This window comes from Tupaia chinensis, unplaced genomic scaffold (genome assembly GCF_000334495.1).
Source record: "Tupaia chinensis unplaced genomic scaffold, TupChi_1.0 Scaffold000673_1, whole genome shotgun sequence".
Classification (NCBI taxonomy): domain Eukaryota; kingdom Metazoa; phylum Chordata; class Mammalia; order Scandentia; family Tupaiidae; genus Tupaia; species Tupaia belangeri.
This window is the reverse complement of record NW_006160196.1, coordinates 1,961,017-1,977,645: the sequence shown is the minus strand read 5'-3', so window position 1 is coordinate 1,977,645 and position 16,629 is coordinate 1,961,017. Positions and strand designations below refer to the sequence as shown.

General features: G+C 56.4%; 3 protein-coding genes across 8 annotated transcripts in view; 1 reads left to right on the top strand and 2 right to left on the bottom strand.

The window, feature by feature from the left end:
• The window catches only part of ODAD1 (outer dynein arm docking complex subunit 1), a 44,026-nt gene extending 40,020 nt beyond the window's left edge, over positions 1–4,006 (bottom strand). Inside the window, exons 1-2 of the mRNA XM_006160208.2 lie at positions 3,866–4,006; positions 374–656 (exon numbers count right to left, since the gene is read on the bottom strand). The gene's annotated coding sequence lies outside the window, so the exon portion shown is untranslated. The remainder of the gene's footprint in view (positions 1–373; positions 657–3,865) is intronic.
• A 193-nt stretch (positions 4,007–4,199) lies between these two features.
• Positions 4,200–8,476, top strand: EMP3 (epithelial membrane protein 3 (MAM blood group)). Of its 4 annotated transcripts, none has more exons than XM_006160207.3 (5): positions 4,200–4,347; positions 5,296–5,388; positions 5,655–5,757; positions 7,226–7,366; positions 8,207–8,476. In XM_006160207.3, exons 2-5 carry the CDS (start codon positions 5,311–5,313, stop codon positions 8,374–8,376), a joined length of 492 nt encoding a protein of 163 aa, XP_006160269.1. In that variant the 5' UTR covers positions 4,200–4,347; positions 5,296–5,310; the 3' UTR covers positions 8,377–8,476. The 4 variants fall into 4 exon arrangements, with proteins under 4 accessions (XP_006160269.1, XP_014447803.1, XP_014447802.1 ...); XM_014592317.2 differs by having other exon boundaries at positions 4,204–4,347; positions 5,266–5,388; XM_014592316.2 differs by having other exon boundaries at positions 4,210–4,347; positions 5,226–5,388.
• Positions 8,477–9,506: 1,030 nt separating this feature from the next.
• TMEM143 (transmembrane protein 143) overlaps positions 9,507–16,629 on the bottom strand; it is a 25,770-nt gene continuing 18,647 nt past the window's right edge. For all 3 annotated transcript variants that reach the window (XM_006160200.3, XM_006160201.3, XM_027776442.1), the window contains 4 exons: positions 16,237–16,367; positions 15,478–15,757; positions 11,156–11,345; positions 9,507–10,605 (listed from right to left, as the gene is read on the bottom strand). In XM_006160200.3, coding sequence (XP_006160262.1) covers positions 10,394–10,605; positions 11,156–11,345; positions 15,478–15,757; positions 16,237–16,367 — 813 coding nt within the window. In that variant the 3' untranslated portion in view covers positions 9,507–10,393. The remainder of the gene's footprint in view (positions 10,606–11,155; positions 11,346–15,477; positions 15,758–16,236; positions 16,368–16,629) is intronic.

The following is a 16,629-nucleotide window of genomic DNA, read 5'->3' as shown; positions in this document are numbered from 1 at the left end:
GGGCGCGGGCACCTGGGGAGGGCGGGTCCCCGGGTAGGTGCGGGGAGGGGCTTCGAGGGGCGTGGCTGGGAGAACTTGCCAGGGGCCGGGTAGGAGGGCCGTGAGGGCTCCCTGAGCATCTAGAAAAGACGCTGGCTCCGAAGGCCTGTTAGGGACGGGCTAGCTAGCAGGCGCTCAGGCTCGGAGGACCTGTGGGAGGTCGGGATGTTCTGTGTGGGGAGCACGGGGCTGTGAGAGGCTCAGGAATGCAGTGGGCCTGAGCGGGAGGAGCTTCAAAAGCCTGCAAGGCTTTAGGGCTAGGCCGTTATTTTGAGGATTCACTAGCAGAGGGGCGATACTTAAGACGGGAGTCGTAGGAGGGAGGAGCGCTCACCACCTCCGCAGGTCCTCGCAGTGGCTCTCTACGCATGCGCAGCCAACGGCCTCCAGCGAAGCCGCCAAAAACCCTTGGCTGCCTCCCGCGTCAACTCACTGAGAGGCGGAAGTGGGCGGGGCCTCGGGCGCTCCGCACCACCCCCGCTTTCCGGCCACACCCCCTCGCTCCGCAAGGCACGCCCCCTCCGCGGCTGGCTGCTGCCCACGTGGGCCGTCCCCAGGGCTGGCGGACAGTGGGCGCCTCTCCCTGCAGGCTGGGTGTGCCCGACGCCTGCGGTTTCCTGTGGGAGGAAGCGGCCCGCGGATGTTCACATCACTCCAACTCGTAGCCGCTGAGGCCCGCGAGGGGGAGATCCCGCCACCGCCCTCGGGTCCCTAATTCTCCCCCTTCCTCAGGGCTGTAGCGTTGGGGACTTCCCAGATATCCCCAGAGAGTGCTCAAATCTGGCGTTGATTTCACTCCAGAAACATGACCCGGAGTCCTAGACTCCTGTCCTCAAGGTCCTCAAGGTCTATCTTCCAATGCCTGGTTACTCGACTCCTTCCCAGTCCAAAAAAGTGAGAGCCCCTTTCCCTGCACTCCCAAGAGGAGCGTGATTCCCCCAGCCCCTAATTTTCCCTCAGTGACCTAGACTTTGTTTTAGTTTTGGGGGGAGGTGAGGAGGTTTGGGCTATAGGGTGCCTGCGCTCTTGCCTGAAAGAAAGACAGAAAGCGAGAAATCACTCCCAGGGGGGATGGCCACACCGCAATCCCTTCTCCATTCTCCTCTCAGGATCTTGGGCACCCACGCACATGCGTCCTGCGTGAGTTCAGCCCTGTGTGAGTTTAAACCACCGGGTCCGGGACTCAAACCACGTGGACTACAGGAGAGTTCAGAGATGTAGCCATTATGCCATCTGCTAGTCCGGGCCCAGACTTTGTAACTCACTGGGGATCCTAGTCAGATCCCCAGGCTCTCCTTGCCAGGAGCTTACATTTGCCACTAACTCGTTCTCCTTTCCCCCAGGGACCATCGTTTTAGATTCCCAACTTTTATCTTGGGACCCAGTGGACCCCAAAACTTGCTAATTCCCCCATTTTTTAAGGGTTCTTTTATTTAACTTTATTTTATTTATTTATTTATTTACTTACTTATTTATTTTAATTTGAACAGAGAGGGAGAGAGAGAGGGAAAGTGAGAAAGCAATCTTCCATGTCTGGGACTTGACCCGCGGTTGGCCATGTGGGAGTCCAATGCCCTTAACCACCATGCCACCTGCCTCCCCTCACTCCCCAATTTTTTTTTTTTTTTGAGAGGTTTTTCCTATAGGGCATGCACATTTGCCAGAGAGACAGAAAGTGAGAAATCATTCCCCAGGGAGGATGGCCACACTGCAATCCCTTCTCCGTTTCCTTCTCAGGATTGTAGGCATGCATACATATGTACCTGGCATGAGTTTTAAGCCTCCGGGCCCAGGACTTAAACCACGGTTGAATACATGGGAATCCCACAGCATAACCATCAGGCCATCTGCTGGACCCCATTTCCCTATCTTTGTAGAGACCAGGATGTGAGTTCCCTAGCTCTCATCAGGACCTCAGATAACCAGTTCCCTTCCAAGAGTCGCAGGTGCATGGTGTCATCGCCCCCCAACCCCCACCAACTCAAGAATGCATATGAGAAGTGTTCCAAAAATTCATGGGGGGGAGGCAGTGGGTGGCATGGTCATCAAGGTGCTAGACTCCCACATGGTTGACTCCACGGCTCGAGTCTGGGACCCAGCAGCTTGAAAATTACACCGTGTGCATGTGCATTCATACCCAAAGTCCCAAGAGAAGAATGAAGAAGGGACTGAAGTGTGGCCACCACTCTGGGGAGTGATTTCTCACTTACTCTGTCTCTGTCTCTTTTTTTTTTTTTTTTTTTCCGAGAAGTTTTTGCTATAGGGCACATGTGCTCGCCAGACAGACAGAGAGAGACAGAGAGACAGAAAGCAAGAAATCACCCCCCGGGGGGATGGCCACGCCACAATCCCTTCTCCTCCATTCTCCTCTCGGGATCTTGGGCACGCACGCACACGCGCCCAGCGTGAGTTTAAGCCACCGGGTCCGGGACGCAAACCGCGGTCGACTACCTGGGAGTTCAGCAACATAGCCATTACGCTAACTGCTGGTCCCCTCTGTCTCTGTCTCTTTGGCAGGTTCACGTACCCTATGTCTAAAAAACAAATTTCATGAAAGATGTGTATTATGAAAAAGCTATGCATGGATTTCAAGATTTTTACACCAAAATAAACTCATACTTTCATTCCATTTTCCATGAACATTTTGAAGGCCCCTTGTAATAGTAATGGTCAACATTAAGTTCCTGGTCCTACTACATCTCTGTTAAAACCTTCTAATGGTTTCCCACTGCGCTCAGAATAAAAGCCAAACTCCACCCTGGTCTTCAAGGGCACGCTGACTTCCCTTCCCACTACTCCCTCTGGCTCCCTGTGCTCCAGCCACAGTGGCCCTCTGTCTGCTCCTTGAACAACCAAAGCTTGTTCTCAGGAGTCTTGGCTCTTCCTCTTTGCCAGATTCCAAAGGATTCCTGTCCTCAGGTCTCAACTCAAATGTCACCTCCTGCAAGAGACCTCCCCTGATTACCCTGTTTCAAGTAGCCTCTTCCCACCCTGTCACTCTGGTTTTTTCCTTCAAAGCATTTATCTTCATCTGAAATAAGTGTTGTTTTTATTTTTTGCTAGAGGGCTCATGTATGTACTCACCAGAGAGAAAAGAAAAAGTACCCCCATGAGGCATGGCCAGGCCACAATCCTTTCTCCTACCATTTCTCCCTCCTTTCAGGACCTTTGGATACTCACCATGAAGTGAGCCATGTGGAAATCCAGCCACGCCTACCACTAGGCTTCAGACTTGGCCCTGTACCTTCTGCACTGAGACGTTTTCTCATCATTGTCTGTCTCTCTCTACCAGAAGACAAGCCCAGTAACAGCAACCCTCACGTCTGTTTCCTTCATTAACACCTGCTTCATAGTAGATGTTCAGTAAATGTTTGATAAAGGAGGGAATGAACGTGTTAGGTGTGTTCATGTACTGGTCTTACCTTATTTATTCAGAACAAGTCTCAGAATTACGAGTATGAATATAGTCAATACTATTATACCTACTGTGCAGGTTAGGAAACAGACTCCGAGAGGTGAAATAACTGGCCCGAGATCACCTGGCCAGGAAATTACGGCACTGGGATGCTCAACTCCACTTCCCGTCCCCTTTCAGTTTCACCTTTTTCATCTCCCGTCCTCTGACTCCCACCCTGGAGCCAACTCCAGCAGCCCAAGACCAACCCTGGCTGCGAGAATCTGGCTCCTCCCTCCAGAATCCGAACCCTCCCGAGTATCGCCCCACGTATCGCCCCAGGTCCCATCAGCGAACACAGACATCCGGTCCCAAAACTAGCTGCGGAGACCCCGAGGCCCGGGAATCAGTTCCTCCCACCCCAATGCTTACCCCGCCCCAGAGCGCGGGCTCCGAGGAATTCTCATCTTAGTCCTGGGAGGGAGCCCCAGAAGATGCCTGTCTGGGGGCACTGGGAGGGGGGCCAGAGAATGAGGAACCAGAGTGCTTGGACCCTCCCACTGGCTCCAGACCTCAGCTGGGTGCGGTGAGGGTGGGTATAAAAGGGTCAGTATATATTGAGAGGAGCAGAGGAAGAGAAACGGGAGCGAGAGGAAGAGAGAAGGAGGCTTAGGCAGTGAGGGCAGGAGGGACAGACAAGGAAAGAGAGAGAGAGAAGGAGCGAGAAGGAGAGAAAGAAAGGGCTCCAGAACTGAAGAAGGAGGGAGCGAGCCAGAAGAGAGCCAGCGAGGGAGGGAGGAAGGCTGCGAGGGAGGCGGGGGCCTCCAGAGAGTGGAAGGAGGGAGGAGAAGGGCGGGGCACAGAGGCCCAAACGAGGGACGAGACTCCAACTCTGACTTTTTCTGCAGCTCTCGGTAAGTTTCCGGACCGTTATTCGAGCCGGGATTTCTCTATTTTCTTGGAAGTGCAGCAGTTTGGGAAGGGTACCCCAGGCTGGGAGCGACTCCCCCACTGTCGGCCCCCATGGAAATCTTGTAATTTAAGAAGTAATCTCTTAGGTAATCTCTTAGCATCTACTAGTGATGGTCAAGGAAGGGGTGTGGCCCAGCAAGGTTTTGGGGGTCCTAGCAGAGCACTCCCCTGAGAAACTTCCTGCAGTTTTTCCCCAGGGGCGTCCACTCCTCAGAATTCTGAGATCAGGGCTTTGCACAGGGACACCCCAAGCCTGGGGAACCTCCGGGTGCCTTGGCGGGACACTGAAGGTTCCTGGGAGGCCGGCCCTCTCCCTGCCAACACAGATGTCATCCATATTCTCCAGAAGGTGTCCAGCAGGCCCCAGTCTGGCAGCAGGGTGGGTCGAGGACCTCGTGGACATAGCCAGGGGCTGGGGTTTCCCTGGTGGTGGGTCGAGGACCTCGTGGACATAGCCAGGGGCTGGGGTTTCCCTGGTGCTGGAGGCAGGGGGTGGGATGAGTCATCAGATGACTCACCCAGTCCCCCTCCTGCCCCCACCCCGGACAGGAGTAGTGTGAGTCAAGGCCGCCTGTCCCTGGGGGCAGCTCTCAGCTCTCGGTTAATCTGACAACCTGCACTTTCATACCCTGCCCATATGTGCCCAGGGACAGGGCTCTGAAGAGAGGCCACTCTGCTAGTCCTACGCACTTCAGGACCCAAGGGCCGATCTCTCTCTGGCCCCTGGGGAACGGGGGAGCCCAGGCACCCAGCCCCTTCTCCCTCAGACCCAGGAGTCTGGATGCCCAGACTCCTCCTCCCTCAGACCCTCCTCCATCAGGATTCCGGCTTCTAACCTGCTTCTGTGCCATCCTCTGGAGACCCCCAACTCCTGACTACCCCCTCCCCAGGCTTCCGCTGCAACCATGTCGCTCCTCCTGCTGGTGGTCTCGGCCCTGCACATCCTCATCCTCATCCTCCTTTTCGTGGCCACTTTAGACAAGGTAAGCCTCGGAGCATCAGGCCTCCCGCTCTCCTGCGGCTCCCGCCACGCCCCACCTCCAAAGCCACGCTGGCCCCGCCCCCTTTCCCCGGGCATGGACCCTTTTGAGCTCCACCTTCAATGCCTCGCCCTTGACCCACCCTCTTCCCCACCTAAGGCGGGCTGCCCCTTCTGCAGCACCCAGAGTTTGTCCCAATCCTGCCCACCGCTCCCCCGACCCCGCCCACTCTCCCTCCCTAACCTGGCCGTGGTTTCTCTGCCCATCAGTCCTGGTGGACTCTCCCCGGCAAGGAGTCCCTGAATCTCTGGTACGACTGCACGTGGAACAATGACACCCAAACGTGGGCCTGCAGTAACGTCAGTGAGAACGGTGAGGGGCCAGGGGCCGCAGGACTGGGAACCGAGCACTGACTACCCCCCCAAGTGCGAGTGGGGCAAATGCGGGCTTCGCTGTCTAGACGGTAGAGACAACATGCTCCTTTTATAGAGGATAGGCGAAGGGCCCCCCTTGTGATTCAGAAAGGGTGAAAGTGATATGCTACAGGAATGGAGAGAGAGCCTCCAAGATTCTGAGAAGACAGAATTCTGTCTCCAAAATTCTACGGCGATGGCTGGGGTTGTTGAGTGAAGGCCTGGGACCAATCCGAGTTCCAAGAGGAATTTGGAACCACATTAAGGTCAAATGGGACTAGTTGCACCTGAGTTCTAAAGGGATGGCGCTTCATCCACGGAACATTCTAAGGGCAAGGACCAAATGCTTTTCTCCTTAGATCAAAGCGAGTGGTGGTCTGCTCTCACGACTTAACATGGCCCTAGAGGTAGCCAATGCAACCAGGCAAGAAAAAGAAAGGCCTGGGAAAGGAATTAGTAAAAAGTCTCTCTTCCTGGGGCCAGCTGGTCATGTGGTTAAGGCACTGCACTCCCACCTAGCCAACCGTGGTTCAAGTCCCAGACCCCAGCAGGATGAAAATCATGCTGGGCACGTGTATGCGCCTGCCCAAAATCTAAAGGGGAGAATGGAGGAGAAGAGACTGTGGCATGGTCATCTCCCCAGGGGGAAATGGCTCACTTTCTATCTCTCTGGTGGGTGCACGCACCTTATAGCAAAAATCTCTCTTTAAAAAAAAAAAGTGTATAAGAAGCAAACCTTTAAGGAAAAAATTTAGGATCTCAATAGTAATGACCTTCTGTGGGAAATTGGCATTATTTAAAAAGAAAAACAAAGTATTGGGAGTCAGCAGGTGGCAAGATGATTGAGGTGCGGGACTCTCACATGGCTGACCACGGTTTGAGTCCTAGACCTGGTGGCTTGCTTTCTAACTTTCCTTCTAGCTGTTTCTATGTCTCTCTCTGGTGAGTGCATGTGCTCTATAGCAAATTTTAAAAAAAGAAAGAAAAAGAAAATATTGCCTTTTTTTCATTGCCAGGTGTGTACACTCACCAGAGAGAGACAAAGGAAGAGGAAGAAAGCACCCTGGCGTGGGGTGTGGCCATGACGCAATCCCTCCTCCTTCCTCTCCCTCCTTTGGGATGTGTGCATACCTGCACACCCAGTGTTTTTCAAGCCTCCTGGTCCAGTACTCAAACTGATATCCAGCTCCCTTAACCACCAGGCCATGGTCTGGTCCTTATGTAGAAAATCTTTAAAATTCTGCAACAACTAAAATTGATAGAGAATTTAGCCAGGTCACAGGGCTCCAGGTCAACGTAAGTGACACTCCCAAGTACCTCCCTCCGCTTGTGTGACTCTAAATGGGGCGAGGGGCAGATGAGGAGAGAGCAGGCGGAGCTGGGACTGGGCCCACTGTGACATCCGTCTCCCCGCCTCCTTCCTGCAGGCTGGCTGAAGGCGGTGCAGGTCCTCATGGTGCTCTCCCTCATCCTCTGCTGTCTGTCCTTCATCCTCTTCATGTTCCAGCTCTATACCATGCGCAGAGGAGGCCTCTTCTACGCCACCGGCCTCTGCCAGCTTTGCACCAGTAAGCACCGCCCCTGCCCCTGGGAAGTGAGGGGATGGGGGGGACTGTCAGAACACCCCGGGGAGTCCTGTGGGTGGACATCTGCTAGAAGAAAACTACTTTCAAAAGCCCAAGAAACACCTAAGGTCCCTCCATGGCCTACCTTTCTGCCCCAGGGGCTGATGGGAGTTGTAGTGTTCAGTGATTCACCGGTGATTTTGACGTGTCTCCGAATCCTGAGGGACCCAGCATGGGGGAACTTAGGGCTTCAAGGAGCCAGGGCTGGGGAAGGGGATATGGGTAAATAATTTGGGTCCTCCCCAGGGATGGGGAGGGTGACTAATACCCAGAAGAGATCTCTGAATCATGATAATAAAAGTATCCATGTCCGCTAACTGCTATTTCTTGGGAACCCACTGTGCAGACAGGTGCTTCGTGGACTTATGCTTACTTTAATTGTTTGACTTTGAGAGCATATGGTTAAATCAATCCATCCTCGGTTTTGTGAACATTATCTTCCTAGGTTCACGCAAAGCCCCTCTGGTTTTATTAATTCACTAGTGCGTGTTTGCCTTGTTTAAAAAAAAAAACACTCAAAAATATTCCCTGGGTGGATGGATGGATAATGGACCTGTGGCGGATGGATGGATGTTGGATGGACGGATGTTATTGTCCCGTTTTATGGAGGAGTAAAGGGAAGGTGTGATTAGTTTCCCGAGGTCACACTGCAGTAGAGAATACCACAGCTCCCAGCAGGCGGCCGTACTGCCCACCCTGGACTGGTGGTCTTCACCCCCAGAGGTTATTGGGAAACGTGGCCTCCTAGCGGGCGCTGGACAAGGGGTTCCTCTCTTCCCGCAGGCGTGGCAGTGTTTTCCGGGGCCCTGATCTACACCATCCACGCCGAGGAGATCCTAGCGAAGCACCCGCGAGGGGGCAGCTTTGGTTACTGCTTCGCCCTCGCCTGGGTGGCCTTCCCCCTCGCCCTGATCAGCGGCATCGTCTACATCCACCTGCGGAAGCGGGAGTGAGCGCCCGGCCTTGCCCTGTCGCCGCCTCCGCTCCAGGCCCCTCCCGCTGGCCCCGAATCCCCCAAGCCTCCCCTAGGAAATAAAACCGTTTAACCACGGACTCTGCTTTCGCCTCCTTTCATCCTTCCTTCCCCCCTCCAGAGACCCAGGCTGCAGACCCGCCGCTCATGAATCAGGGAAGACCCCCCACGCCAGCCGCTCTGTCCTCAGAACGCTGATTCGCTAACCTCCAGCCCCTTCCTTCTCGGGACGCACTAGTCTCTAACCGGGCGCCCTTTCCCTCCCACAGCTCCAAGAGCCTGGACCCTCCCTTCTTGGGTCCCGGGAGCCCGCTGAGAGGCACCCGAGCTCCCTACGTGTCTGGGGAAGAACCAGGTGTCTGCGTCTCCGCCAGCCATGTAGGGTTCGGCAGGGAGCGTTCCTTGCTCAAAGTTCTGTCCCTGTCCCTCTGGGATTCAGGCACTGTGTGTTTCTAGACTGGATCTTTTTTCTCTTTTTTTGAGAGATGTTGCCTTAGAGCGCATGTGTTTGCGGGAGAGACAGAAAGCAAGAAATCACCCCTGGGGAGGGAGGATGGTCCTCGGGGTTTGAGGTGCACACACACATACGCCTAGTGCGTTTCAAGCTACTGGGTCTGGGACTTGAGCCCTGGTCAGCCAAGTGGGAGTCCAGCGACGTAACCATTACGCCATCTGCTGGTCCCAGTGGATCTCTTTTTGATTGTTTCTACGTCCCAATCCCTCTTTGCCCCTCTGTTCCCAAAGGGAGCCTCCAGCCCATATAGCACCTTAGTAAAAGCTGGAAGGCACCCCCTTCTTCCTGGCAGGCCCCATACCAGGACACGGTCCCATACCAGGGCACAGGCTAGATTTTAGGGCCACCTACTCCCTGTGTGCCTTCATGTGAACAATCTGCACAACTGCACGTAGCCACCCGTCTCCCCTGGGGAGACAGAACCAGGGCCCTCAGGAATCTGGTCCTCCCAAGTTCGTCTGGGTTTCACCAGCCCAGAACCCAGCCTCTCTCTAGGACTATGACTTTCTCTGTCCCGGACCCACCACATGCATCAGTGTCCCCCCACCCGACATTCCGATACTTTCCTACTCCTGCGGCCACCTCATTCACCCAGATTTATTAAACATGATTTATTCCTTTGAGAGAGGAGAGCAGGGAGAAATTTATAGACCAATAGATATTGTACAGGCTGCTGCTGGTGGGGGATCCAGACCGAGGTAGCTTCTGTAGAAAGGGAGCTGGGCAGGGAAGGCACCTGAGGTGGTTGGGAGCCTGAGTGGGAGCGAGTCTCCGAGGAGGGCAGAGTGGCTCCTCCAGGCCCACAGCTTTCTGCCTAGCACAGGGTTCCCAGCCCCTTCTGCCTGGACACCCTGATCAGCAGTTGACCAGATGGCCCAACACACAGCAGCACGATGGACAGAAAGGTCAGCTTTGGGAAATCTCGATTGGATGCTTCTCTGCAACTGACCGCCCAAGGTTGACGATGCCCAGCAGCTGTCATGGCCGTTTGCCAGCGGGGCAGGACTAAACGGCTCTCATTGGCTGCCGGCCGGGGCCCCGCCTTCGTGCACATGATGGGCAGTTTGTCCAGAGCCCGCTAAAAAGACAGTGATATATAGCCTCTGGGTGTTGGGGGCACTCAGCTTTCACACTGCCTGGTGGGTTATAGAAACCAGAGCCGAGCAGCTGTGATTGGCTGACACTCCCACTGCCTCAGCCAAACCACGCCCGGACGTTTATAGTGGGGGTGGGACTAAGAAATGGAATGGAAGCAGAGCTAAATACCCTTGATTGGCTGTTCTTCAGGGGGGGAAATGCCTAGCAACTGTTGGCTGCTTTGATTGGCCTTATTGAAGCACAGAGCGTAGCAAAATAATTGCCGTCAGTAATTGGAAATTGGGGTGACAAAATGTAGGAGCTGTGATTGACAGCTTGTCGTGGAGGAGGCGGGGCTTAGTTCCTAGCCAGGTGGCAGGACCCGGGCAGGGCACGGCCACTTCAGTCAGGGGTTGCTGCTGGGTGCGGCCTGGGGACACTCGGCAGTGACTGCAGCCAAAGGGTCTAGTTTGGGGAAACCTGGGGGTGGGTACAGCCCAACGCTGGGGGTCAGGGCTTGTAGGTGGGCCAGGGCCCGAGTTCCGTTAAAGGCCACGTCACAGCCTGACTGGGAAAGAAGCCAGCTCTCCACCTCCGACTGGAGCCACCTGGAGGTCTCTGCAGGGGGAGAGACAGGTGTGGTGAGGTCAGACTCGAAAGGACTGGAAGGACTACCAGGGGCCAGCAGGGCAAAGAATAGGAGGGGCCTGGGTTTGGGAAAATCCTAGGGGCAAGCTCTAGGCCTGCAGGGGAGTGCTCTGGGGCTCTTGTATGGGGACAAATCAGGCCTGTTCAGGGACAAGTGGGGCTCCCGAGGAGACCACTCATGGCTCACACAGGGAGGAGACAGGGCCTCAGGTAGGGACTGTGGGTTCTTGGACAGGAAGGAGGCTGGGAGAGCAGGCATGCCATCAATCCGATACCCTCACGGAGTCTGAGGTCAGGGGAGGGAGCTCACGCCAGGGACCAAGGTCGGAAGTTGGGATCAAGGTCCCTGTCTGCTGAGGGCAGAGGACAGGGTCTCCTAGCAAATGTGTCAGGTTCACAACAGCGGGAACAGGGATGGGGGTGGGCGGGCGGTGGGAAGCGTGGGGACTATTTAATCCCCAACCCCTCTCCCCCCTCCCCTGGCGCCACGTCCCTGGGGCGTCCCTGGGTCGCGTCCTACCTTCTGGAGGGCCGCTGGCGCCCCCAGGCCGCCGGGCCAGGAAGCTGTGCGCCAGCAGCGCCTCCTTGGTGTGCTCGTCCTGCGCGCGCAGGGCCAGGGCGCTGAGCAGCTCCGAGTTGTTGGACGTGCTGCGGTAGTACAACATGTGCGCCAGCTCCAGTGCCTGCACGCTGCGCCGCTGCCCGAACATCTGCAGGCGGGACCCGCGCGCTCAGCCTCCTGGTGCCAGGAGCCCGTGCGCGCCCCAGCCAGGCAAGCCCCCCAGGCCATTCACGCTGGGGCGGTTCTCCCCGCAGACTGCCAGCCCGAGGTGGCATGGCGGTAGAGGTGGGCTGTCCCCAGACCAATGCTGTTTGGGTCCCTGGGGCTGGGGTCCAAACATCTGTATCCCGCCTGGTTCGGAAGACTACTTTTTGGTAAACACTGCACCGACTGGCTCAGTTGATCCACGAATTATTAGATACGCTCAAAATTTCGTGGATGATTTGAGCTTCAGACTTGGAAGTTCTCCTCACAATGAGGACATAATAATGCACTTCCTGGGACTAGCAGAAGGCATAGTGGCTATGTCCTGGACTCCCACATGGCCAACCGTGGTGCCTGCCAGTCCTGGACCCGGTGGCCTCAAACTCACGTCAGGTGCATGTGCATGCCCAGGATCCCAAGAGGAGAATGGAGAAGAAACTGTGTTGTGGCCATTCCCCCTTGAGGGAGTGATTTCTTGCTTTCTGTCTCTCTATCTCTGTCTCTCCAACAAGCGCAGGCACCCTATAGCAAAAATCTCTCTAAAAAAATAATAAAGTACTTCGTGATGACATGCCAGGGTTTGCTTCGAAATGACGCCGCGGTGGGGGAGCAGGGGTCGTTAGAGGAAATCAGATCAACCTGTTGGTTGAAGCTGCCGGCCGCTGGCTGCGGGAGAGCTTATCACGCTATTCTATTTCTGTGTTTGTTTGAACTTTTCCAGAATGAAAAAAAAAATTAAATATGAAATGGTAAAGAGGAGTGGGGGGAAGGCAAGCGTTGGGAGGGGCAGGTCTGGGCCCAGCTGTATCGGCTGCCCCCTCCCACCCCACGGCTGCTCCTCCCGCATCCTTGGTGTCCCTAAGGAGGTGAGGTGAGAGCCCGCCCTGCCCTCTGAGCCCACGCTGAACACCCGTGCCTAGAGTCCTCCGTTCACCCTCGGATGGATGCCTGGATGCCCGTCCCAGCTTAGGCCCTGCCAGCTTCGATGTGGCGCCGCCTAATCGAGGTGGATGCCAGGGAGGGGCCAGGAAGTCCCTACACATGAACTTGCGGAGAGCTGGTCCACAGGGGCACCTGACAAACATCGGCCACTGTGGGCCGTCGTCCACACCCGGGGCTGGCTGCCCACTCCTACGCAGGCCCGAGGTGAGATGCCTCTGAGGGCAACGCCCAGAGAATCACTGAAATGCCCTGCACGGTGCCAGTGGCCCGGCTGCCTGTGAGATGTGCCCTCTTCTCACGCCGGGCACTGCCGGCTCTGGTCCCTGTGCCGGAGCGAATCGCCATTTCTTTGGCTGAGGGGGGAGGCAGAGGGACCGGCGGGAACAGAGAGGGCACTCATTGTGTCGAGCTCGCCCTCCTTCAGGAGCAGGTCATGCCACTCCATGACACGCAGATGAAGCTAGAATCTCCCTGGAGAGGGGTCACCGCCCGCAGCTGGGCCATCCTGTCACCTCGCTACGGTGCACGCTGAGCACAGCATCTTCCCGGACCCGCTCTTTCCTCCTCCCCTGGGATCCGTATTTGGGGCAGCCCCATGGTCCAGAGTCACAGGCCACCTCTGGTCCCCGGGGACTTGCTCCTGGCTGGCTCCTCCTGCTGCCACTCCCCCCAACCTCTGGCCCAGCCCCTCCTCTCTGGCCCCCAGGTGCATGCCTGGCTCAGGTTTTAGCTTTTCCTGCCTGGCCAACTGCCCCAGGCCTCAGGCCTCTGCAGACTCAGTCCCCCCACCACCACCACCCAGTCTGGCCCCACAGAGCCCTGGACTGACCCTGTCCCGCCCCGCTCACAGCCCTCCCAAGGCTACCCAGTGCCCTCAGAGAGCCCATCCACCTTGGCCTGCTCCTGAATGTCACCCTCAGAACAAGCCAGGGTACCCTGAACAGGCCCTCTCACTCGGTCCTCTGGGCCTGGGAACGAGCCACGTCACCCCCGCTCCTCCCTTGGAGACCACTCCCCGTCTCATCCTCAAGGTTCGGAAGGCACACTGCTCCCACAGAGCTGTGGTGACCCTGGCTCCCGCAGCATCTGCCACTACTTCCACCAGTGGCCACGTGCCCGCGCCTCTCCCTCCAGGGCAAGATCAGCCCATGCCTCTCTGGGATGCCAGTTCAACACCCCTTCCGCCAGGCTGCCCACAGGCCTGCTCTGCTCTGGGCTGAGAGGGTTCACAGGGAAGCCAAATAGGACTCCCGAGGACTGAATGTACAGGCTGGCTGGTGGCACGGTGGTAAAGGCGCTGGACTCCCATGCGGTCAACCATGGTTCAAGCCCTAGATTGGGAGACTTGCTTTGTCACTCTCTCTCTCTGGTCAAATTAAATAATCATAATAAAAAAAAATAAATAATTATTTAACAAAAATTTAAAAGGCTGAATGAGTAAACGAATGAACTGAACTAACTAGTGAAGTAGAATTTAAACTGGTGGCCCCCCCCGGGGCTACCAAAGGGTGGAGCAGATGGTCCACCCTGGGCTAGACTCAGCGTCTCCTCCCAACACAGCCCCACGGCCTCCGTCAGCCTCCCTGCCTTTAGCCTCACCCCTCCGGTCTGTCCTCCCCGAGGTCCCTCTGTGCTCGCAGCCCTTCCATGGCTCCTGCTCCCCTGAGGATGAAGCCCAGGGCCCTTCAGTCCTCTATAAAGCTTTGCTCCAGTCCCTCCTGAGCTCGGGTCCTGAGCAGGAGTTATTTCCTCCCTGGCTGGGCTGCTGGCCGGCATCCTAGCACCTCTTCCAGCAGCGCAGCCTGGCTATTATCTGCGGGATTTATTACCAGGCTCGCTGCAAGCCTGTCGGGATGGCTGCAAACAGCTTGCAAACCAATGAGCCAGCAAGTGAACGATCGGGCACGACGGGCCTTACGCCAGTCCGCGTTCCCAGGGCCAGGGCCAAGCCTGGGGAGAATCAGTCAAAGGCAGCAGCCCTCCAGGCCAGCTCTGCCTCAAGGCACGGCAAGCAGTCGCTCAGATGGCAGAGCATGAGTGGGAGCCAGCCCCCACCTGCCCCTCCGCCACGCGCCTCTGGATGGTGAACAATCTGTGTAACTGTACAAGGCCCTGTGCTCACATGCAGCAGAATCAGAAAGAAGGCTTGTTAGAAACGCAGTTCCCAGGGCCAGCACGTGGCATAGTGGTTAAGGCACTGCACTCCCACATGGCTGACTGCAGTTCAAGTCTCTGAACTGGTGGCTTGAAATTCACACCAGGCACGTGTGTACGCGTGCCCAAGATCCCAGGAGGAGAATGGAAAAGGGATTGAGGTGTGGTTGTCCCCACTGGAGAACAATTTCTTGCTTTCTGTCTGTCTCTCCAGCAAGCACATACATCCTATAGCAAAAATCTCTAAAAATTTTAAAAAAAGAAAAAAAATGCCGTTTCCTGGACCCTAGTCCCAGGGTTTTCAATTTAGTCCTTTTGAGCTAGAGCCAGGAGGCTGCATTTATAAACCAGCTCTCCCAGCAATAATGACACCCAGTTAGGATGGGGACTCGGAGAACAAACCGTGCAATTAGCGACGATAATCATCATGACGGCCAGCTCTCGTGCAGCACTTCCGTACCGTGTGCCTGCATATTCATTCACGTGTCCCCACAACGACCTAGGCGTTCCGTCCTACTCCCTGCTCCACTTTGCAGATTCGGGAGCTGAGGCACAGAGAGCTTAAGCAACTTGATCGAGATCACACAGCTAGAAGACAGCAGAATCAGACTGGAATCCAGTGGCTCCAAAACACACACCCTTCGCCGGGTCACTGAAGTGCACTACAGCTGGTGCTCACGGTGGGTGTTAACTCCCGGGGCGCACCTCCCATGGGCCAGAGCTATGCCTGGTGCTTTCGTGGCTCACCCATTTCAGGCTCACAACTACCCTACCAGATGGGCCTCACTATCACCCCCACTTTCCAGAGGAAACCGAGGCACAGTGTGATTATGAAACCTGCCCGAGGTGCTCTAAGGAAGGCAGGCAGACGGGCAGACGGGCCAGACAGACGGAAGGACAGTGCGGGGCAGGAGTAAGAGGAGGCCTGGCCCTCTGGAGGCGGAGAGGCAGGGGCACGGCGGGCTGGCGGGGGCCCTCACCTTGGAGGCCCGCAGGCCCATGAAGGCGGCAAAGAGCAGCAGCAGCAGGGAGGTGGCCATCTTGAGGTCGGACAGCACCACCATGCCCACGTTGACGAAGAACACCACGCCCGAGACCACCAGCGTGAGGTTGAGCAGGGCCCGCTGCAGGGTGGGCGTGCGCACCTTCAGCTCGGGCAGCAGCTGCTCCAGGCCCTCCAGCGGCGTGTCCTTGAAGCTCTTCAGCACCAGGTGGCCGCGTTTTGTCCGGGCTGCCAGCACCACCCGCTTAAAGTATCTCCTGACAGAGACGGGGGTTGGTGGGGTCGAGTCTGGCCCGTGGAGCCCCCTCCAGCCCCCGGACACTCTCTCTGGCTCTACGGTGACACGCCATCTTAAAAACTGCTCAACAATGGTGGGGCGGGGGACCAGAGTCTGTCCAGTGACAGGGGTCAGTAAAATCCCACGATCCCTCCTACTGGAGATACAGGCTGCTCGGCAGAACCCTGGCTTGGCCACTTCTTCAGAAGGCGGGCTTCCCTCTCTGAACCTCCATTTTCCTCAACTGGAACGCGGAGAAGGCAGCCCCTACTCTTTCTCTTCCCTGGGAATGGCCGTCCTCGCTCTCTCTCGAGAAGAAAAGGCAGCATTTGGACAAGTCACACCTCCCCCGTCTCAGCTTCCCTCCCCGGCCCCGGACACCCAAACCCAGACACTGACCTGGCGGTCCCCTCTCGACTCTAACCTCGCTCCCTCCTGCTGCAACGAGAGCCGCCTCACCTCTCTGCAGGGGGCAACTTGGTGAAGAAGCTGCGCTTGGAGCCCACGCTGGACTTACGGGGCATCTGCCCGACTCGTTGGCCCAGGGCCCAGAACTGCATGTAGATGTACTGGTCCAAGTTTATTGTCACCTGAAGGAAGCAGAGGCAGCAGGAGATGGAATTAGACGCGCCTCCTGGAAATGATGCACCCACACATGGCTGTCTGTGTTGAGTACTGCACGGGACAGAACCATTCACACGGTAGTCATCTGTCACCTCATTTCTTAAGATTTAAGATGCCAGTGATTGGGACCAGCAGTTGGCGTAATGGCTGTGTCGCTGGACTCCCATGTAGCCAACCATGGTTTGAGTCCCAGACCTGGTGGCTTAAACTCATGCCAGGCGCGCGTGC